Source organism: the organism of the source record quoted next, unplaced genomic scaffold (genome assembly GCF_019419815.1).
Source record: "Pyrus x bretschneideri cultivar Hongxiangsu unplaced genomic scaffold, Pyrus_bretschneideri_v1 Contig41, whole genome shotgun sequence".
Lineage (NCBI taxonomy): Eukaryota > Viridiplantae > Streptophyta > Magnoliopsida > Rosales > Rosaceae > Pyrus > Pyrus x bretschneideri.
The window spans coordinates 2,651,069-2,674,611 of NW_025999735.1; the positions used below are offsets into that span (position 1 = coordinate 2,651,069).

Here is a 23,543-nt window from a genome sequence, read left to right on the forward strand (position 1 = left end):
AATCTCACGGAAAATATCTCAGAAAGTTTGAATTTTCCGTTGTATGACAATTTTCTGATTGAATTTTGAATTTTAGATTAGAGTGAAGGGGAGAGACTATTTTCATGGCTTTTCGTGGAGGTGCAAAGCGTTCTCTGGGTTCAATCCTGTGTAGCAGGGTGCTGCCGAACACTAGCTATACTTCTTCCACAGCTTCCGCTGCTTCTTCTGCTGCTAATGGGCGGGGGTTTTCTACCTGGGTTTCGAGCAAAAGGGCTTCATTTGCCCGCGCCGCGGAGATTCCGGCCTCATTTCCTCCGAAATTTGCCAGTACCCGATGTGGGTCTGCTCTCTTTCTTAGAGGTTTCAGCGTGGAAGCTTCTTCTGCTGATCAAATGAGTCTCATTAAGCAGCTGAGGGAGCGAACCAGTGCGCCGATCAAAGACGTTAAGGCTGCTCTCATTGATAGCAATTGGGACATTGGTCAGAACCCCTTTCTCCCCATTTTTGTTTATGCTAATTTGAATCGGTTATCTGTGTATTTTTTTTAATCCTTATTAAAGTTGGTTTCTTTATTGAAATGCAGAGGCTGCTCAGAAGGAATTGAGGAGGAGAGGGAAGGTTTTGGCGTCGAAAAAGTCATCTCGGATGGCTGCCGAGGGCTTGTTGGCACTGGCTCAGAATGAGAACAAGGCTGCTGTTATTGAACTTAACTGTGAGACTGACTTTGTTGCTCGAAATGATATCTTTCAATACTTGGTTAGTGTGACTGATATGATTCCTCCATAGTTTTTGAGTTCTATTTGATTAGTTGTTATTGTAAGTATATGGTTGCGTACTTTCATTTAGGACCATTCTCACCAATGGTTTTTGTTTTCATAAGAAATAAAGTAATTTCCATTGGTTTTTTCCTCGAACATTTACACTCCATTCTTATCGTCTTTCATTTTGAATATATCACAAATTTGCTAGACGTTGGAGCTCATAAATAATCGATTCTACCGTTCTTATAGGCCTTAGCTTTAGCAAAGAAAGCGTTGCTGGTTGAATGTTCTTCTCAACTGGTTTCTGGGGTCTTAAACATTGCCTCCAAGGATTTGGAGGTAAGCATTTTGCATTGCTTTATTAGTAGTGTTATTGTTTTCAACTTTTCATATGTTGGTCTAGAATCAATATGCAATTTCCTAGTCTTCAATGTTATTATGATTGCTCTGCCACTAACATGATGAGTCTTTTTAAGAACATTATCATGCACTGATCTTTGATTTAGTGAGTGGAAACCATAATGGTTCATTTACCTTGATTTATGGTTGCTCTTAATCTTTGTAATAGACCTGAGATATAATATTTCTATTTCTGGTGTATTCGTTCTCCACTGCTCGATGCATCTTATTCATTTTGTGTTGAATAAAAAAGTTTGATTCTTTTCAAAAGAAAAGGCTGAAATGAGAAAAGTTGTCCTTAAAGTAGGAAAAATGGCGACTGTTATATATACCCCGAAGTATTGATAAAACCTAGTTATAGCCATAGCAATGCACTCTATGCTTGTTGTAAGTTAAATATGCAATTATCGAAATCGGAGATCTTAATAATTTTCCGAAGTAAATTATATTTGTTAACTTATAGTAAACCTATTAGTTGAATTGAATTAATTTCCAATCCCTCTTTACAACTTTAACTGGAATTGGATTCCTGGAAACTTGTTCTTAAGTCGTTCAATCCCTACCAGGACTTGAAGTTAGATCTTGGACATCCAAAAGTTAGTGGAGAAACAACTGTTCAGAATGCAATTACAGAAGTAGCTGCAGTAATGGGGGAAAACGTTAAACTTAGAAGGGGTATTGTGATGTCTACATCTTCACATGGTGTTGTTTCTACCTACCTCCATACAAGTCCTCAACCAGGTAAGTGTTTACCTGCACGCAAAATATTGACTTTAAATGCTATGTGTTCCAGTCATTCAGATACTATCTTGATGCAGGACTAAAAATATCTGAGTTGAAAAGCATTTTTCACTTTGTTGTCATGTTTTATCTATTTCCAGGTTTAGGTCGTATTGCTGGAGTTTTATCTCTTGCAGTAGAGGACAAAATTACTCAATTGGATCCTATCCAGCGCATTGGTTCACAATTGGCAATGCATGTGGTGGCAGCGAAGCCTTTGTTCTTAACAAAGGAACTCGTTTCTTCTGATGCATTAGAAAGTGAGCGTGAAATTCTTAAGTCTCAGGTACTTAGTGATATCACGTTTTCTTTAATATACCCTCCTCTTAGCAATATTGTAAACATGAATTGAATGGTGATCTCTGTCAAGCAAGTCTAAATTTATCTAATTACATGTAGATATCGCCTTTCTATTTGTTTATAACACGATGTAGGATTCTAATTTAATGAATTTTTGTCATTCAATTCTATCTATCAATTGTCCTTTTGTAACATCAGGTTAGTTGTGTAATACTTTTAGCCATCTAATAACTTCCTTGAACTTCTTGATTTCATGTTTTTATGGGTCACCATTTTTGGGATTACTAATTCCTACAGTGGGTAAGAAATCACCGAAAATCCATCTTTTTGGATCAACTTAATGCTGGTAGTTCGCTATCCATTGAGTTATCAATTACTGAGGTTCAAAAACAATTTTCTCCTGAAATGAGCATAACAGAAGCTTTGATAATTTGATATTTATTTTGTAAACCAGAAAATATAGATGCATTTTGTCAAAGCTAGAAGGGACACCAAACATTACCGCTAATGGAAATTTTTGCGAAATTTAACTTTTTTCAATTGAACTTTGCATCATTACTCCAAAATGTTTGTGGCTAAGTGGTCTTTTTCACCAAATTAGCAGCACACCGTGGTCGCGAAACAAATATTTATGATTTCTTGCTACGAATAGAGCATAAAGATTTTTTTATGTATGAGACATCAACTGCAAAGCAGCATTATTGACCAAAAAAGAAATTTTGCTATTGACAAGTAACTTTTCAGATTTGTTGAGAAATTAAGCATAGTGGTAATGTGGAAGCCATTCTCTTTCTTTCTATTTCATTATTGGCTAAACATGTCGCTTCACCACAGTACTAGAGTTTATTAGGTAGTCTTGGGGACATCAACATGTATGCTCTTTTACTGTACTTCACAGTTCACACTCAGCTTGATCCTCATTCTCAGTTGATGGTGATGTTTCACCAATGATTGTGCTGATCCCTTTCATCTGTATATATAGAGAAAAGAAATAAACTCTCTTATTGCAAGTGTTTATACCAATTACTGCTTCTAATAACCACCTACTAGCCAGTAGTAATAACATTTGTTTTCTATTGATGTCAGGCTGAAAGTACAGGGAAGTCTCAAATGGCAATAGAGAAAATGGTGGAAGGTCGCTTGCGCAAGTACTATGAGGAAGTTGTCCTTATGGAGCAGAAGTTTATTATGGGCGATACCATAACCATAAAGGTGCACAATTGTTGTACTGTTTTATTTTAAAATTTTGTTAGATATAGTGATATACTCTAAAGAATTTCAATGATAAGATAAAATGTATTTATTATCTAAAAAACGTTGGAATTGTAAAGAATGAAGCAAAAGTGTGTAAATGAAAAGGAAGAAAAGAATTACACTAACTGCACCTTGTAAAACTTGAGTTTCAAACATAACAAGAATTTTGTTTTCCCACTGTGCATTTTGTTAGTCCAGATCCCCTATTGATCTTTCTGGTATTCTTGTGTTTATGTCATAAATGTTCCAACTCTGAATCCAAAATCCTCAACCCTTAACCTTCAAACTGGAATTGTTTTAGACATAAGAACAAGATCAAGATCAACAGGATCAGCAGAGGATTCTATTTCTCCCATTCTAAGTTCTTTGTGTTGATAATATCTAATGAGAACTTGTGCCTGGAAAATGTGTAAACTTGTATGAATATATGGAAATCTAACTGTTGTATTCATAAAAGTACATACAAAAATGTGTAAATTCATGTTGTTTTTTTGTAATCCAGGTACACATACATCATGCTTGTAAATACCATGGAAAAACAGTTATCCATCATTGATTTACATACATAAATGCATGAGTCCATGTATACATATACAAAATATTTCATTCATGCATGCACACATACTAAACAGCAGTGGTATGTCAGATCAGGTTAGGCCTTTGCCTACCCCAAATTTCTTCATATCTATTTGTTGAACTTCACCCTCCTTGCTTTTTGAGGAATGTCAGGGAATTGTTAGCTGGGTTTATTTTGATGTACTTGTAGTATCTTAGTTGCTTGTCGTTTGTAAAATGGTACCTGCATGTACAAGCTATGTTGTGCATTTGCTGACTCGTGTCTTACAACTTATCTGCAGAAACTTTTAGAAAATCTGTCTAAGGAAGTCGGATCACCTGTGAAGATTGAGAGCTTTTTCAGGATGGAAGTGGGAGAAGGAATTCAGAGGTAGAAATTCTTTGCTTATAGTTTATGCTTTTCCTGTCTTATTATGATTTTGACATTGCTATAGTAACATAATTGATTGGTGCCTAGACTAATGGCCATATTTCATAGTATCCTGTTATCGACTTCATCTATCATGATCAGGAACGTTAACATTGTTGCGGTTATCATCTTCATAATTGTTGTTTTACCTAGTTATAACTACTGGGAGTTTTGTTGTCTGATTTGGCTTTTATCGTTGAACTACTGTGTCAACATGAATGTGGTTGGGATCACAGCAATGGATTCTATGCTTCACATTCATCCTAAATACTCTCAGAAGTAATTGACCGTTGATGTTCGATCTAACTTCATTATTAAAAAATCCTTGGGTGGGAGCTGAAAGGTTTCCATATTTCCTTTGTGCATATAAGCCAATAATCTCATCCACCGAATCCGAAAACTATGGTTATCAAATGCTGGTTGATATTTAGTAGGCTGCATTTTATACCTGATCAACTCTAAGCAGTTGTATAGTATGACGTACATTATTAAACATTTGGACACCGTACGTACAGTTGGTCTATATGTGGCTTACTTTGTGTACTAATTATTTTTGGTCTATATGAGCAACAAAAAGTCCTCGTCTGATGATTGTGTTACTGATTATATGTACTTGCAGGCTAGAAGCATCTAGTACATCGGAACATGTGGCTCAGGCTATTTGAGGAAATGGGGGACGTTCACCATGGAAAAGTAGAGTTTAGTTTCAAACGGACCCTTAGAAATGGGATCGGGTTTGTGTCTCTTGATTTTTGCAGGTCCTAATGCTCTGAGTCTGAGATCTTACAAACAGCATGCTTGTGCTCACAAACGGTAGTTATGGCAATGTCCGAATGAGGTATTTTTGTTGGATTGATGTTTGCAGGCTCTGATGTATTGAGAGTTTGAAGTGCCACTTACAAATTTTGCGACGGATGTGAGATTATTTAACCTTTTGCCAACAAAAAAGATAGTAATAATGGAAACCCCAATGGTTAATATTGACCTATTTACTATCTCATATTTAGTGGACAGGGTATTGGGTTTATACCCATGCTTCTCGGGTTCTAAATGCTTCTTTTCCCAAATTAATTTAGTAGTTTCGAATTATCCCCCTCCCCTTAGTAATAGTAAAAATTTAAAGGTATGTGAATATATAGGCCTTAGAGCATCTTCAATGGAAGTCCCTATTTAGGGACTCCCACCACCACTTTTGAATACTTATTTAAGGACTTAAAAGGGAATCTTTGTGTCCCTAAAGGAATATTGCCAACAATGGTGGGGTTCTTATAGTAGAATCCCTAAATTTGAAGTTGTTATGGTTTTACGTGATAATTTGATTAGGTGCGCATTTTTTTGCTTATGTCAACTTTTTTTAATTAATTAAAAGCATTAAAATTAAAAGCATTGAAAGCTACAATTAAGATTGTGGGTCTCGTTTTCTACTCAAGGTTGTTCTTATACAATACCTATATGTAAGGATATACACTATGTATTCGGTGAGTGCCTATACATTAGGGACTCACTTTTCGATTCATTTTGTCCCTATATATGTTTTATACCCATTTTATACGATGGTTGTCCCTATTTAGGGACTCCATTGGAGATACTCTTATGTATGATTGGATTGGGTAACTTAGAAAATTGAAGGGATGTTGAAACTGAAGGTGAATGATTTTTCGTTTGAAGAGATAAGAAATTAGATGTGAAGGAAATTTATTCTGTCTAATTCTATCATTTTAGGGGATTGTAATGAATAAGTTTTCTTAAACAATAATCCTTCTTTCATTTTCAAGTTGGAGCAATTTTTTCATTAACTTCCTTCATTGCATCTTGAATATAGTGAGTTATCACGTTAATCAACCCTCTACAACAAATGAGGCTATAGTGTATTGAGTGAACTATTTTCACTAAAAGTGGTCTTTTACTACAGTGGTGAAAATGTGTTGGATCCTTGCATGACAAAGTGTGCTCAAACCTCGTCGGTGGTTAATCTAACTCCTAATCTAACAAAATCTATCGATTTTGGTTAACTTAAAAGCACCAAAGTAAGTCATTTAGTATTACGATCTAGTAGTATTTCTCTTCATTTGTAAATGAGAGGGTTTAAGTTTGAATCTAGTAGATATCAAGTTTGATACCAATTTATTTTCTCACCTTTTGTATTAATTTATTGTTGTATCAACAAATATGACTAAAAGTAATGGTGGAATCTAGGTCTTAGGTAGAGCATTGCTTGGTTCATGGCATTCGATGAGTTATTCTTTCTTAGCTATAAATTACGTATGCATAAAATAAGAAATAATTCTTTTTACATGTAAGCAATGTTCTAAAAAACGGCCTAGGCATTGGACGGTGGTGACCCGAGCCGTTTTCTTGCAAATCGATTGGAAAAATCAGTTGGACTCTAGGCGGGCGAGGCGGTTAGGAAGGGTTTTTTATTTTATTTTATTTTATTTTTAATTAAAAAAAAAATCCTATCTACATTACTATATTTCCTTATTTTCCTCCTATTTTGCATTTTATGTGGTTTTAAATTGTGAACTTATTGTACATGTGTCATCCTACAATACTCATCACTATGGTTCTATGGCATATATGCTTAATGTGTTTTTAAATTTTGGACTTGTTGGATATTCTTTTTGCATTTTGTTATTCTTTTATTATCTTATCTATGAATTTCATACAAGTTTAATTTTTATAAGTGTCAATATGCACTTATTTACAAGATATACAAGAAATTTATCTAAATCCGCCTAGACCCGCCTAGCCACCTAGGCGCTAGGCGCCAGTCCGCTGTCCGACTAGCGACTAACGTTTTTTAGAACCTTGCATGTAAGCAGTAAAGTGTTTTTCGAATTTTGTGTTATTAACGTTGGAATGTTGTAGGCATGCAAGCAAAACAGATGTATATCCCACACTGGCACTCAAAGGCTATACCAAAGAGTGAGATGTAGTCCAATAAGAGGGAGACAGGAAAAGGTGTTTTTATGAGATGGAAAGCAACTCTAATACCATAGTTAAAATGCGCCATATTTTGTCAACCAACATAAAAAGAATGGTACTATTTGCACACTTTTTTTATACCTCATACACATCTTTCTCAAATTTCGGCCATTAAATAGAATGAATTGAAGAAAATCAAAGGACAAAAATTTACAAAGGATATGTGAGAAGTAAAAATTGATGCATGGATAGCACCATCCTATAAAAATCATTAAAAAGAAAAACAATATTTAATATTAAATGGAGTATTATTTTAAAAAATAATAAGAGTTAATCAGATATAAGACCAATTTCGTAATTAAATATTAGGTTTAATCATGAATGCTTTGCTTATCAATTTAGATCCGTTTACTTCCAATCCAACAAAGAAACTTTCCTATTTTATACACTTAAGAATGTGTTTCTACAAAATCATGTAGTAAATGGTTGAACTGTTTTGGGTTTTGATCTACCATGATTTTAGAACCCATATGTAACAGCCCGTCGCGAAACGTACATTTGGAAATTACGATTTTACCCCTAATCTATTCGTTTACGTGTAGTTTTGTGTAGTGTTGTGTTGTAGGACCACACACACACTCACACATCACCCTCACTTTCCCGGGATTCCCTCCCTCATTCCCTCACTCTGTCTTCTCTCTCTCTCTCTCTCTCTCTCTCTCCCCGAGTCCATTTCCTCTCTTCTTCTTCTTCTTCTACACACAGACAACACACACATATACTCAAACCTTCACCAATCCAGGAACCAATTACACCATTGAACTCGTGAGGTTGTGAGGAGCACAACCATACCAATTCCAGGTAAGAATTCGAACGTTTTCACGTAGTTTCAACGAGGTCCGATTATTGCACTGTTCATGCAAACCTAAACTAGTGTGTTTTTGGAATTTCTAAGCTTGTAGATGTGTTTGTGAGGTCCCAAGGAGCTTGGGAGTGGTTCGTTGGGTGAATTTGGACGTCACGATCGTCCTGTGCAAAGTTGGCCGAGTTTTGACCTTGAAGACAGGTGAGATTTCATGGTTTTTAGGCCTTAAAACTAGTCTAACGTTGTTCTACTAGTCCTAGGCTTCATTTTGGTATAAAGAACGTGAAATTTGGTTGAAAAACGAAGGAGAAAACAAGGTTTGAAAAATTCCCAGTTTTCCGGCGACGGCGCCGGCGACGGCGACTGGCCGGAGAAGAAAGAAGAATATTCCGTTAAGTTTAACGGAATATTCCTAACGGCAGTGACGGCGTCAGTTAACGGCGTCAGTTAAGGTTAACGGAATATTCCTGACGGCGTCTGTTGACACCGTCAGTGTGCAGTGCACGTGACTGCGCGTGGGGGCGCGTGGGTCAGTGACTGTTCAGGCGCGTGGGGGCGCGTGCGTGGTCCAAAAATTATTTTAAAAATATGGGTGTGATCCTGAGGTTGTGTAGATCACGTTGGTATATTCAATTGTCCAATTTGAGCAATGTATGAGAAGTTATTACGAGAAGTTGCTTAGGTGCTTTTAAATTAATATTTTCGTAACTTTGTTGCGTATAGGTGATTCGTTTTCCGAAGACGAGCGTACACACTCGAGGCAGGGGGGCTACGACCCTTCTAATTACCAGTGAGTGGGCTTTTGTTTTCCGTATATACCTATATACATTTATATTCCCAGAAATTAAATAGAAAAGGTTATTGTTTTATGCCATACATTTTATTATTAATACTTATGCATCATTACATGCATTAGTAACGGCATACAGTTATAAATGTGTATTTGGTGCTGTGGACGCACAGGTAAGTGCCAGGTAAGTGGTATTTATGTTGTTATGCAATGGTAGTTTGAGATGTTTAGAGAGCTCATAATCTGCACCCCGGTGTTAGTGCTCCCGCCCAGGGCCAGGGCATAGTCCTTCACGTGATGTTCACCCGCACCACACGCTCGTCTTGGATCCAAGTTAGGTGCAAGCCTTGTCGTACAGACCACATTAGGTGGTTCCGACTCGTAGGTGACCGCGATTATTCGCATAGTCTTCACGTGATCGTAGCACTAGAGCGTATATATACTACACCCAGTCTTGTCGTACAGACCACGTTAGGTGGTTCCGACTCGTGTGCAGATTCAGATATTGAGTTGAGTTTAGAGCTCTATATGCAGCCGTACAGGTCACGTTAGGTGACTCCCGGCTGCCAGTTTATATGTGATTGATGTGAATTACGCTTGAGCATTTACATTTGATTATGAGATTCTGTTGTGTCATATTCTCAAGCATGAATGGCATATTGTGAGCATAAATGGCATATGTGGAGCATGATTGACATACCTATACATACGTATATATGTTCATTTTCTGGGAAGTATACAGGTTTTACGGCGAGGGGTTAGAATGTATTTTGCTAAAGAGTTTTCAAAGAGCTTTGTTTTTGCCCACTCACGCTTTTGTTTTTGCGCCCCTCCAGGTTCTAGTGGTCTAGCAAGTTCAGTGGTTTATCCCAGAGGGCGTCCCGGCATTTCTGACAGACACTCACCATTGTAGGGTCACCTTCGGGTGTAAATACATCGTATCTTTTCCTTTTGGACTGTTGTAGAATTGCTCTGAATTGTGTCTCACATACACTAGTACTTTGTATGCTATTAGGTTTTTATTTATTCGTACTTTTATATTACCTTCTTATTAGCTTCCGCACGCGCACATGGTTACGTCACCTTCGGGTGACGGCCAGCACGCCCTGATCTCGGTCGGGGTGTGTCAGCTTGGTATCAGAGCCTAGGTTTGGCAGTCCTGTGTCTTTGTGAGTATTCTAATAGTTGGTGTCTTCTGTCAGAATCATGCCGCCTCGTCGGGAACCACGTCGCTCAGATGAGCCTAGTTTCCCTGATCTTACTCAGTTGGGGGAAGTGATTGCTACAGCCCTTCAAACAGTGATGCGCCCTCCCCAGAGGACTCCTCTGGAGACTATGTATAACCTGAAGTTGGATAAGTTTAAAGGTAACGAGGGTCATGAAGGCGCAGAACGTTGGTTAGAACACATAGAGAAGACTTTCCGTGTGTTGCATAACCAGGGGAACCTTCCTATGGAAAGGTGGGTCGAGACAACGTCATGGTTTCTGGAGATGGAGTCTGCAGCTTGGTGGGAGCAAGAACTTCGTAGGTTGACTCCAGCTCAGAGAACCGATTGGAATGTTTTCAAGGATGTGTTTCAGAGGAGATTTGTACCCCCTGAGTATATCGACCGTAAGAAACAGGAATTCACTGAGTTGAAACAGCGAAAGATGACGGCTAACGAGTATTATCGTAAGTTCACTGATTTGTCTCGTTACTATCCTGATGTCGCTGGTAATCCGGCCGAGATGCTTCGTCGTTTTCGCTTGGGCACTAAGAAGAAATGGCGTTCTATGGTGACTACTACTCACTGTGAGTCCTACCAGGAGTTCTATGAAATACTATTGAGGGTTGAGGACTCAGAGAATATGTCAAGTGATAGTGACGAAGAGAAAAACGGCAATCAGAAGAAAGACGACAAAGGAAAAGGTCAAACATCGCTGGGGCCTCGCCAAACTCAGAACTTCAAAAGGGGTGGTGCAAGTTCAAGTTCGTCTAGTGGTGGTTTCAGTGCCTCTGGACAAGGACGTGGAGGTAGGTTTTATGGAGGTGCTCGAGGCCAGAGACAAGGTGATGGTGGCCGAAACCGAGTTCCATTTTGCCATAGATGTAATAACCGACATTTCGGCGAGTGCAGACGTGGCAGCGGTGGTTGTTTCACGTGTGGACAGATGGGACATCGAGCGGTGAATTGTCCTCAGGGTCAGCAGCAGAAGCCGCAGCAGACCGTTATGCCGCCACCTGCACCGATTCTGCAAATCCAGGGTCCGAGTAATTATGGTCAAGCAGGTAGAGGTGGTGCCTATCACTATCAGGGTGATGCTGTTCCCTATGCCCCGGGACCGTATCAGTACCCCCAGGATCCGTATTCACAAGGTGGTTATCCCATGTATCCCAGCAACTACTTGCCGTATCCTCCAGCTCCTACAGGTGGTTCTCAGTGGTACCAAGGAGGACAATATCAGCAGAGTGAGAATGCCACTAGTAGTGCAGGATCTTCGAGACAGATGGGTCAGCCCAGTCAGGGGCGTGGAGCTCAAGGTCGCGGTGTTCATGCGAGCAGAGGTCGTGGAGGACGACAGCAGGGCCAGGGGCGTATTCACAATATTTCCCTGCAGGATGCTCAGAACAACCCGGACTTGATAATGGGTACGTTAAATATTCTTGGTTATTTTGCTAGAGTTTTAATTGATTGTGGAGCTACACATTCCGTTATTTCTCATACATTTGCTCAAGTAACGCAACCTCGCCCCACACCTCTAGGGTACGATTTAGAGTTCGCTATGCCTAGAGGAGAGAGATGTGTTGTAGATTGTATGTACCCAGGATGTCCAGTGATAGTAGAGGGTGTTGTTATGCCCGCTGATCTTATCCCGTTAGATATTGTCGATTTTGATGTGATTTTGGGCACGAATTGGTTGCACTTCTATCGTGCTAACATTGATTGTTACGGGAAAGTAGTTACGTTTCACCGTCCTGGATTACCTGAGGTTACTTTGGTGGGTGAGCAGAGCGGAGTAAGACACGGCGTTATTTCGGCTTTGCGAGCGAAAAAGATGTTGTCTAAAGGTTGTCAGGGGTATCTAGCTCATGTGGTGCTAGAGGAGACCGTTCCTAGCAGAATTGAGGATGTGAGAGTGGTTAGACACTTCCCTGATGTTTTTCCTGAGGATTTACCGGGTTTACCCCCAGATCGAGATGTGGAGTTCAATATTGAGTTGCTTCCAGGTACCAATCCTATTTCTTTGACTCCTTATCGTATGGCTCCTGCTGAGTTAAGGGAATTGAAAGTGCAGTTACAGGAATTAGTGGATAAGGGATTTATTCAGCCTAGTACTTCACCTTGGGGAGCTCCAGTGTTGTTTGTGAGAAAGAAAGATGGGACTTTGAGGCTGTGTATCGACTACAGACAATTGAATCGGGTGACGATTAAAAACCGTTATCCATTGCCTCGTATCGACGATTTGTTTGATCAACTGAGAGGTGCTTGTGTATTTTCTAAGATAGACTTGAGGTCTGGGTACTATCAGCTGAAGATTAGTAGGGATGATGTTCCTAAGACGGCGTTCAGGACTCGTTACGGTCATTATGAGTTTCTAGTTATGCCATTTGGATTGACGAATGCACCAGCAGCTTTTATGGATTTGATGAACCGGGTATTCCAGCCTTACCTGGATAGATTTGTTATTGTCTTCATTGACGATATTCTGGTGTATTCTAAGTCCAAAGCAGAGCATGTTCGACATCTTACTTTGGTGTTGAAGAGGTTGAGGGAACACCAATTGTATGCTAAGTTTAGCAAGTGCCAGTTCTGGTTAGATCAAGTCGCATTTTTGGGGCACATCATTTCTGCTCAAGGTATTCTTGTTGATCCTCAAAAGGTTGCAGCTGTGGAGAGTTGGGAGCAACCACGAACCGTCACTGAGGTAAGAAGTTTCATCGGTTTGACGGGATATTATCGGAGATTCGTTAAGGATTTTTCGGTGATTGCCTTGCCACTGACGAGGTTAACAAGGAAAGATGTTAAGTTTGAGTGGAATGATAAGTGTGAGCAAAGTTTCCAGCAGTTGAAGCATTGTCTTACTAATGCACCTGTTTTGGCACTTCCGGACGATAGTGGTGATTTCGAGGTTTATAGTGATGCTTCCTTGAATGGTCTGGGATGTGTATTGATGCAGCATGGTAGGGTGATTGCTTATGCTTCGCGGCAGTTGAAAACCCATGAGACGAATTACCCTACACATGATTTGGAGTTGGCTGCTATCATCTTTGCGTTGAAGTTGTGGAGACATTATCTTTACGGAGAGAAGTGTAGGATCTTCACAGATCACAAGAGTCTTCAGTATCTCTTCACCCAGAAGGAACTAAATCTTCGTCAACGGAGGTGGTTGGAGTTGCTCAGCGATTACGATTGCACGATTGATTATCACCCAGGTCGTGCGAACGTAGTAGCCGACGCACTTAGCAGGAAGTCACATGGCCGTATTAATGCGTTGTACGCTAGTCGTATTCCTCTTTTGGTAGACTTGCGTGCTACGGGAGTAAGGTTAGAAGCAGAAGATCGAGAAGTGGCGTTACTTGCTAATTTTCAAGTTAGGCCAATCTTAGTTGATCGGGTGCTTGAAGCTCAAGTAGCTGATAAACAGACTCAAGAACTAATTCGAGCTCGAGATCAAGGAAGGAGGCGAGACCTCAGAGTTCGTGATTCTGATGGCATGTTGATGTTAGAGGGTAGAATGTTCGTGCCTAGTAATGTGGATTTGAAGAAGGAAATTCTCGATGAAGCACATATCTCGGCTTATGCCATGCACCCAGGGGCAACTAAAATGTATCATACCATTCGACCATTTTACTATTGGCCGGGTATAAAAAGGGAGATAGCTGAGTATGTGAGCAGTTGTGCTGTTTGTCAGCAGGTTAAAGCAGAAAGAAAGAAGCCGTTTGGATTGTTGCAGCCGCTTCCCGTTCCAGAGTGGAAGTGGGAAAATATCACTATGGATTTTGTGTACAAGTTGCCGCGTACACATAATGGCTTTGATGGCATTTGGGTGATCGTTGATCGGCTCACTAAGTCGGCACATTTCATTCCAGTGAGAGAGAAGTATTCTTTGAGCCGGTTAGCAGAATTGTTTATCTCAAGGGTTGTAAAATACCATGGTGTCCCTGTAAGTATTGTCTCGGATCGTGATCCACGATTCACATCGAAGTTTTGGGTAGCTTTTCAGGAAGCTTTGGGTACGAGACTACTTTACAGTACGGCGTATCATCCACAGACGGACGGACAATCCGAGAGAACTATTCAGACCTTGGAAGATATGCTGCGAGCATCAGTGTTACAGTTCAGTGATGCTTGGCACCAACGGTTGGATTTGATGGAATTTGCTTACAACAACAGTTTCCATACGAGCATTGGCATGGCGCCATTTGAAGCCTTGTATGGTAGATCTTGTCGCACTCCGTTGTGTTGGTCAGAGGTTGGCGAAAGAGTCTTAGTAGGTCCGGAGATTGTTGAGGAGACTACTCAAAATATTCAGGTAATTAGGTCTAACCTGAAAGCAGCTCAGGACAGGCAGAAAAGTTTAGCAGATCGACATGCTACGGACAGAACGTATAAGGTCGGAGATTGGGTATTTCTGAAGCTTTCACCGTGGAGAGGTGTTGTGCGGTTTGGAAAGAAAGGGAAGTTGAGTCCCAGGTACATTGGACCGTACACGGTCACAGAACGAGTTGGTGAGGTAGCTTACAGGTTGGAGTTGCCTCCGGAGTTGGCTAAAGTGCATAACGTTTTTCACGTGTCTATGCTCCGACATTATGTTGCCGATCCGTTGCATGTGATACCTCCTCAACCGTTAGAGATAAATCCAGATTTGACGTACGACGAGGAACCGTTAACGATCTTGGATTGGAAAGAGAAGGTTCTGAGGAACAAGACGGTGAATTTGGTGAAAGTCTTGTGGAGGAATCACTCGGTTGAAGAAGCTACTTGGGAGACAGAAGAACGAATGAGGGATTTGTATCCTAGATTGTTTTTCAATCACTAGGGGTTATGTGGTTATTTTGAATTTCGGGACGAAATTCTATTAAGGAGGGTAGGTTGTAACAGCCCGTCCTGAAATGTACATTTGGAAATTACGATTTTACCCCTAATCTATTCGTTTACGTGTAGTTTTGTGTAGTGTTGTGTTGTAGGACCACACACACACTCACACATCACCCTCACTTTCCCGGGATTCCCTCTCTCATTCCCTCACTCTGTCTTCTCTCTCTCTCTCTCTCTCTCTCTCTCCCCGAGTCCATTTCCTCTCTTCTTCTTCTTCTTCTACACACAGACAACACACACATATACTCAAACCTTCACCAATCCAGGAACCAATTACACCATTGAACTCGTGAGGTTGTGAGGAACACAACCATACCAATTCCAGGTAAGAATTCGAACGTTTTCACGTAGTTTCAACGAGGTCCGATTATTGCACTGTTCATGCAAACCTAAACTAGTGTGTTTTTGGAATTTCTAAGCTTGTAGATGTGTTTGTGAGGTCCCAAGGAGCTTGGGAGTGGTTCGTTGGGTGAATTTGGACGTCACGATCGTCCTGTGCAAAGTTGGCCGAGTTTTGACCTTGAAGACAGGTGAGATTTCATGGTTTTTAGGCCTTAAAACTAGTCTAACGTTGTTCTACTAGTCCTAGGCTTCATTTTGGTATAAAGAACGTGAAATTTGGTTGAAAAACGAAGGAGAAAACAAGGTTTGAAAAATTCCCAGTTTTCCGGCGACGGCGCCGGCGACGGCGACTGGCCGGAGAAGAAAGAAGAATATTCCGTTAAGTTTAACGGAATATTCCTAACGGCAGTGACGGCGTCAGTTAACGGCGTCAGTTAAGGTTAACGGAATATTCCTGACGGCGTCTGTTGACACCGTCAGTGTGCAGTGCACGTGACTGCGCGTGGGGGCGCGTGGGTCAGTGACTGTTCAGGCGCGTGGGGGCACGTGCGTGGTCCAAAAATTATTTTAAAAATATGGGTGTGATCCTGAGGTTGTGTAGATCACGTTGGTATATTCAATTGTCCAATTTGAGCAATGTATGAGAAGTTATTACGAGAAGTTGCTTAGGTGCTTTTAAATTAATATTTTCGTAACTTTGTTGCGTATAGGTGATTCGTTTTCCGAAGACGAGCGTACACACTCGAGGCAGGGGGGCTACGACCCTTCTAATTACCAGTGAGTGGGCTTTTGTTTTCCGTATATACCTATATACATTTATATTCCCAGAAATTAAATAGAAAAGGTTATTGTTTTATGCCATACATTTTATTATTAATACTTATGCATCATTACATGCATTAGTAACGGCATACAGTTATAAATGTGTATTTGGTGCTGTGGACGCACAGGTAAGTGCCAGGTAAGTGGTATTTATGTTGTTATGCAATGGTAGTTTGAGATGTTTAGAGAGCTCATAATCTGCACCCCGGTGTTAGTGCTCCCGCCCAGGGCCAGGGCATAGTCCTTCACGTGATGTTCACCCGCACCACACGCTCGTCTTGGATCCAAGTTAGGTGCAAGCCTTGTCGTACAGACCACATTAGGTGGTTCCGACTCGTAGGTGACCGCGATTATTCGCATAGTCTTCACGTGATCGTAGCACTAGAGCGTATATATACTACACCCAGTCTTGTCGTACAGACCACGTTAGGTGGTTCCGACTCGTGTGCAGATTCAGATATTGAGTTGAGTTTAGAGCTCTATATGCAGCCGTACAGGTCACGTTAGGTGACTCCCGGCTGCCAGTTTATATGTGATTGATGTGAATTACGCTTGAGCATTTACATTTGATTATGAGATTCTGTTGTGTCATATTCTCAAGCATGAATGGCATATTGTGAGCATAAATGGCATATGTGGAGCATGATTGACATACCTATACATACGTATATATGTTCATTTTCTGGGAAGTATACAGGTTTTACGGCGAGGGGTTAGAATGTATTTTGCTAAAGAGTTTTCAAAGAGCTTTGTTTTTGCCCACTCACGCTTTTGTTTTTGCGCCCCTCCAGGTTCTAGTGGTCTAGCAAGTTCAGTGGTTTATCCCAGAGGGCGTCCCGGCATTTCTGACAGACACTCACCATTGTAGGGTCACCTTCGGGTGTAAATACATCGTATCTTTTCCTTTTGGACTGTTGTAGAATTGCTCTGAATTGTGTCTCACATACACTAGTACTTTGTATGCTATTAGGTTTTTATTTATTCGTACTTTTATATTACCTTCTTATTAGCTTCCGCACGCGCACATGGTTACGTCACCTTCGGGTGACGGCCAGCACGCCCTGATCTCGGTCGGGGTGTGTCACATACAGGTTAATTCACATAATAAACTCACTAAAGGTCCACCACTCTTCAACATAGGTTCATTAACATTATAATTCACAACGAGGTCCATTCACTTAATAAACTTATACTAAAAAGTTCAAAACTCTTCAACGCAGGTTCATTTATAATTCACACAAGGAGGTTCATTCGCATTTATAATTCACATAACGAGGTTCATACACATTTCACTAAAAGTTCAACACTCTTCAACGCCGGTTCATTAGCATTATAATTCACATAACGAGGTTCATTCACGCCGGTTCTTTAAAGAAAGACCCTTAAAACTTCTATTTTTCAAACAAAAATTCAACTAATATTAAACATTCAAATAAAACCCAAATTTCAAATAGACTACCATGTAGACAAATATATATAACCAATTATTGCAACATATTTACAACTTATGCCACAAAACCCATATTATGTTAATAAATATTATTACTCACCCTAATTATGATTAGCAATTAACCTCATATGGAAATTTTACCTTTTTTGTTTCATAAATATTATTAACATATATATATATTTAAATATATATTAATTACCCATATTCATAAACAATTATAGGCACATTTTTTGTCACATCCTGGCTGACACACCCCGACCAAGATCAGGGCATGCTGAGCGTCACGTGGAAGTGACGTAACCATATGCACAGTGCGGAAGCTAATAAATAATAATAAAAGTACGAATAAATAAAAACCTAGCTATACACAAAGTAATAACATACATGTGCAAGCGTAAGTGTGAGAAACAAAGTTCAGAGCACGGAAGACCTAATGCAGTCCGGGCGAAACAACACTAAATAAACACACCTAAAGGTGGTCCTACACTGGTGATAATCTATCAGATAAGCCGGGAAAATCCTCTGGGGAGCCACCAAAAGTGCTAGCCAAACTAGAACCTGGAGGGGCGCAAAACAGAAAGCGCGAGTGGGCAAAAACAAAGCTTTTCAAAAACCATTTCACAAACAAAGTTCTAACCCCTCGCCGTAAAACCTGTATACTTCCCAGAAAAAAAAAAAAAAATATATATATATATATATATATATATATATATATATATAAGTCATGCTTAGAAATATGCCATGCCAAATGCCTCGAAATAAAATGCAAGTACTCAGGTAATGCCAAACAATGCCATGTAATCTATCAGCTGGAGTCACCTAACGTGACCTGTACGGCTGAATCTAGAGCTCAAATCTCCAACTCACTGACTATACCTACACACGATTCGGAACCACCTAAAGTGGTCTGTACGATAGGACTGGGTGTATAATAAGTACGCTCAAGTGCTACGATCACGTGAAGACTGGGCGAATAATCGCTGGTCACCTATGAGTCGGAACCACCTAAAGTGGTCTGTACGACAGGACTGTGCACCTAACTTGGATCTAAGATGAGCGTGTGGTGCGGGAGGTGAACATCACGTGAAGGATTGTGCCCAACTCTGGGCGGGAGCATTAACACCAGGGGTGCAGGTTATGAGCTCTCTATGCATCTCAAATCACTACTAAACATAAACATAAATCATAACTTACCAGACACTTACCTGTGCGTCCGCAGCACCAACATATATATAGATATATATATATATATATATATGCAACTAATAATGCATACTTAAATAGGCAAACATAATGTATGGCGTATAAACGTATAAACGTTTCATTTCACTTTCTGGGAAAAACATAAGTATATAGGTATATATAGAAAACCAAAAGCCCACTCACTGGTATGTAGAAGGGTCGTAAACCCCTTGCCTTGAGTGACCGCGCTCGTCCTTGGGATAAGTCTCACCTATATGTGAAACAACTATAAATACGTAAATTTGAAAGCACATAACCAACAATACGAAATAACTTCTCATACAATGCTCAAATGGGGTGTATGAATACACCAACGTGATCTACTCAACCTCACGAACATCCCCATATTTTGAAAATAATTTTCCGACACCGCACGCGCCGGCCAAGGCACGGCCACACGCGCATGCACGTGCCTGGCATACTGACAGCATCAGTTAACGCCGTCAGGAATATTCCGTTAACTCTAACGGATTCCGTTAACACCGTTAGGAATATTCCGTCCAAACTGATGGAATATTCCGTCATCTTCTCCGGCCAAACTCCGGCACCTTCGCCGGCGCCGGAAAATCGGGAAAAAAATTCAAAACTTCATATCTCACTCGTTTTTCGACCAAATTTCACAAAATTGGTACCAAAATGAAGCTTACAACAAGAGGAACAAATCCATACCACTTTCAAACACTAAAACCCACGGAATCTCGCCAGAAAAACACCACCAACTCCGACCAAACCTGCAACTCACGATTCCGACGTTCAAAACCTTCAAACGAACCACCCCGAGCCTCCTAAGGACCTCACCAAGCTTTCTACAAGCTTGAAATTCCCAAAAACACAAGAATTAACGTGTGCATGAACAGTGACCAAAATCGGGGATCTCGAGTTCGACGTGAAAACGAAGGTATCCTTACCTGAAATGGGTATGGTTGAACTCCGAAGGACCTCACGAGCACAACTGTGTAATTTGTTTCCTCGATCTGTGAAGATTTCAAGGGTTTTGGGTGTTGTCCGTACAAGAAGATAGGAAAGGGAGAGAGAGAGGGACTCGGGACAAGGCAGAAAGAGAGGAAATGAGTGTGGTGTGTGTGTGGTCCAAACTCCACCAACCAAAGCCCAAAAATGACCACACAACGAAACAAACATATTAGGGGCAGTCATTTCACCCCTACGGTACGAAAAGTCCAGAACGGGCTGTCTCACTGACCCGGAGGGGGGACCAGTTCCCGGGCTCGCTCCACCACCGTAGCACGATATTTTCCGCTTTGGGCCCCGACCATGCCCTCACGGTTTTGTTTCTGGGAACTCACAAGAGAACTTCCCAATGGGTCACTCATCCTGGGAATGTTCTCGCGCGCTACTTGCTTAACTTCGGAGTTCCGATGCAACTCGAAGCCAGTGAGCTCCCAAAGGCCTCGTGCTAGGTAGGGATGAGAATATGCATATAAGGATCACTCCCCTGGGCGATGTGGGATGTCACAATCCACCCCCCTTAGGGGCCCAACGTCCTCGTCAGCACACCACGGCTAGGGTTAGGCTCTGATACCAAATTGTCACATCCCGACCCGGGGGGGACCACTTCCCGGGCCCGCTCCACCACCGTAGCACGATATTGTCCTCTTTGGGCCCCGACCACGCCCTCACGGTTTTGTTTCTAGGAACTCACACGAGAACTTCCTAATGGGTCACCCATCCTGGGAATGCTCTCGCGCGCTACTCGCTTAACTTCTGAGTTCCGATGGAACCCGAAGCCAGTGAGCTCCCAAAAGGCCTCGTGCTAGGTAGGGATACGAATATACATATAAGGATCACTCCCTGGGCGATGTGGGATGTCACATTTTTCGTATGAAAAAAATGATCCTTTATATAATTAGCTATTTTGCATCAAATAATATTGTTTGATAAAAAAACAAAACAAAAATCAATTAATATTCTTTTATTTTGTTGGTAAATTATTTTACACAGATTATTACATACATTAGCCATTTTGATTTGTTATTATGTATGCGTGTCAAAAATAATTTATCTATATTTATATGTAATGTATAAGTAAATTAATTTTTTATAAGAATTAAACAATATGTAAATTATAAGTACATTATTTACTTATAAGAATTAAACAATAGGTAAATTATATTTTAGGTACATTATGTTTCTAAAAAAAAAAAGAAAATTGAAATTCATAAACAAAAAGTAGTAGATATATTGAATCAAAAAAACATTTATTTTTTATTTTGTAGGTAAATTAATATTGAATCAAATAACATTTTTTTTTATTTTGTAGGTAAATTATTTTGCATGTATTATTACATATACTGGGAGTGTTTTATTACTAACACATATGTCCAAATAATTTACCTATGTTTTTACGTAAATTACTCCATAGTTCCTTTTCAGTTTCCATTTGGTAAGAAAATGACAAGATTAAATTGAAATCGTCTAATTTTATGCAAATTTGGAAAATAATTACGAAATCTAAGGGAAAGTATAACATTAATGTTTTTTTATTTTTTTTATTTTTTTCCAGAAGCATTAACATACAATTTGTTATGATATATTAATACGCATTGAATTTAAACATTAATACATTTTTTTCATTAATCCCTCCCTTCAAATCTGCATAGAATTAAATGTATACATTAAAATTGTAATTAGGGGTATTTTAGGCATTTGGAAAATGCAAAATGTGTAAAGTCAAACAGAATTAATGAATTTGCTTATATGAAGCCTAGTCATTGATTTTTATTCAAGTAAAAAGACTATATCTGGTTTTATGTAAAGAAACTTGAGTTCAAGGGTTAAAATCATATTTTCAGAAAAGATTATATGTACATAATAGGTTCAACATATAGCATTTGTTTCACTCAATTAACGAAACAACTTGTATCCAAAAATCTACACGACCTTAACGATGTTTGCAAATTCAAACTCAAAAAACCAAAAAAAAACAAAAATATCATTTTGAAACGCACGGTTTTCTTGATCTATCATTTACAGTTGCATTGAAATAAGGGATTGAGAGGAATTGGAGGCTACAGTTTGGGACCTAGTGGCATGAGGGTAAAACCAAGACAATAGCAAAACCTTTATATATCTATGTCGCATACGTTTTAAACGGCAAATCTCTTATCGGTTTGTTTAGAAGTGTTTTTAGAATGACTAGAAACAGTTTCAATGTAAGTGTTTTTAGAATCAATCTTTAGTAAAATACAACTACATTCTGGAAAAATACTTGAAATGATTCATGCAAGAAGTATATAACTGATGTTTCCTGAAGAAAGTACCTCAAGTGCTTTTGAAATTCAAAAACACTTGCATCAAAAATATTTTCAATCATTTTAAAGCATTTCCAAACAAGTGATATGCTATTAGATTAAACACAAAGCTATGTTAGGGAATTCGACTTTTATAAGGCCCAAATTAATATTGCAGTTAATATTTTATCGCAGTAGTATTAAATAATTATGCCTATGTACTAGTCTAGGTTTGATCTCTACCAATTTTTTTTCCCCTACTAATTAAATATTTAGCCACTAACAATTTTACTTTACTAAAAAAATAATAACAATAGTATTGTATTAATATAGTATAAATATATTGTAATTGGCATGGAATAAATAAATGGGGAGAGTGAGTGGAATAATATTTTTACTTTACTAAAAAAATAATAACAATAGTATTGTGTTAATACAGTATAAATATATTGTAATTGGCATGGAATAAATAAATGGGGAGAGTGAGTGGAAGAATTGTGTGAAAGATACTTGAAAATGTGACACCAACGATCCCGTGACGCAGCAGGCAGGCGCCACTGACTCGTTCAACCGCGCGCTACCGCCACCGACAAAAAAATAAAAAAATGCAAGACCTGAACCTAGCTTGTCACGCAAACTCTACTATTTTTTTTTTCTTATAAAATAGATCAGCTGATAGTTTCGTCACGGCAATCCATATTTTCGGGAAATCGAAAAGACTCACATAGACATTTTAGCTTTCCTTTTACCACCATCGTGCAATTTATCAGTAGTAAAAATTAAACTCATGACATATACCGTGTGGAATACAGACCTATAATTCATCTCAACCACTGAGCCACCCATGATGATTACGCAAACCCTACTATTCATTCATGCATATATCTCAAAAGGTGACTCACATGCTTTCCTGTTAATTCACACGTAAATTATATACAAGTCACAAGTGTTTATTTGGTTCCCAAGCTATCACATTCATATGTATCTTTCATTGAATTAATCATCCATAATTCATGGATGAGAGATGTAGAAATATAGGGGAGGGATACACGGAAGGAATATTGGCCTCCAAATGATGCGATATTGTGTCTTCGTTCACCTCTGAATATACTATAGATTTCATTGTATTACTATGACTCCTACCTAATAAGATATTCTGAATATACTACAGCTTTTATTGTATTACTATGACTCCTAACCAACAAGATATTCTAATTGCGTCTAGTGTTTTTTTTTTTTTTTGGTCACACATATGTGTTGGTGGCATTTGTGGATTTGTGTTTTGATAGTTGTATAGGGGTTTACTCTAATTTATTTG

At 39.4% G+C, this 23,543-nt stretch overlaps 2 protein-coding genes and 2 long non-coding RNA genes across 5 annotated transcripts; all 4 read left to right on the forward strand.

Moving 5' to 3' along the window:
- The first annotated feature begins 86 nt into the window (after nt 1–86).
- LOC103961043 (elongation factor Ts, mitochondrial) lies at nt 87–5,449 on the forward strand. Of its 2 annotated transcripts, XM_009373553.3 has the most exons (8): nt 87–462; nt 566–738; nt 993–1,082; nt 1,709–1,883; nt 2,024–2,208; nt 3,309–3,434; nt 4,334–4,422; nt 5,081–5,449. In XM_009373553.3, the coding sequence occupies exons 1-8, from the start codon at nt 105–107 to the stop codon at nt 5,124–5,126; spliced, it is 1,242 nt and encodes a 413-aa protein (XP_009371828.2). In that variant the 5' UTR covers nt 87–104; the 3' UTR covers nt 5,127–5,449. The 2 variants fall into 2 exon arrangements, with proteins under 2 accessions (XP_009371828.2, XP_048422244.1); XM_048566287.1 differs by lacking the exon at nt 993–1,082.
- Nucleotides 5,450–8,332: 2,883 nt separating this feature from the next.
- LOC125469278 lies at nt 8,333–9,938 on the forward strand. The gene is made up of 3 exons (XR_007251622.1): nt 8,333–8,452; nt 8,975–9,041; nt 9,878–9,938. It is a non-coding gene; the product is annotated as an uncharacterized LOC125469278 (long non-coding RNA).
- An 876-nt stretch (nt 9,939–10,814) lies between these two features.
- Nucleotides 10,815–12,088, forward strand: LOC125469250 (heterogeneous nuclear ribonucleoprotein U-like protein 1). The gene is made up of 2 exons (XM_048566344.1): nt 10,815–11,616; nt 12,033–12,088. The coding sequence occupies exons 1-2, from the start codon at nt 10,815–10,817 to the stop codon at nt 12,086–12,088; spliced, it is 858 nt and encodes a 285-aa protein (XP_048422301.1).
- Nucleotides 12,089–15,531: 3,443 nt separating this feature from the next.
- LOC125469277 lies at nt 15,532–17,137 on the forward strand. Its single transcript, XR_007251621.1, has 3 exons — nt 15,532–15,651; nt 16,174–16,240; nt 17,077–17,137. It is a non-coding gene; the product is annotated as an uncharacterized LOC125469277 (long non-coding RNA).
- Nucleotides 17,138–23,543: the final 6,406 nt, after the last annotated feature.

What these genes read in the sequence shown, in the direction of transcription:
- LOC103961043 (XM_009373553.3), top strand. Translation starts at nt 105, where the DNA reads ATGGCTTTTCGTGGAGGTGCAAAGCGTTCTCTGGGTTCAATCCTGTGT. An exon ending in CCATACAAGTCCTCAACCAG is followed by an intron (nt 1,884 to 2,023) that starts GTAAGTGTTTAC and finishes ATCTATTTCCAG; the next exon opens with GTTTAGGTCGTATTGCTGGA. An exon ending in GTGGGAGAAGGAATTCAGAG is followed by an intron (nt 4,423 to 5,080) that starts GTAGAAATTCTT and finishes ATGTACTTGCAG; the next exon opens with GCTAGAAGCATCTAGTACAT.
- LOC125469250 (XM_048566344.1), top strand. Translation starts at nt 10,815, where the DNA reads ATGGTGACTACTACTCACTGTGAGTCCTACCAGGAGTTCTATGAAATA. An exon ending in ACGACAGCAGGGCCAGGGGC is followed by an intron (nt 11,617 to 12,032) that starts GTATTCACAATA and finishes GTGGGTGAGCAG; the next exon opens with AGCGGAGTAAGACACGGCGT.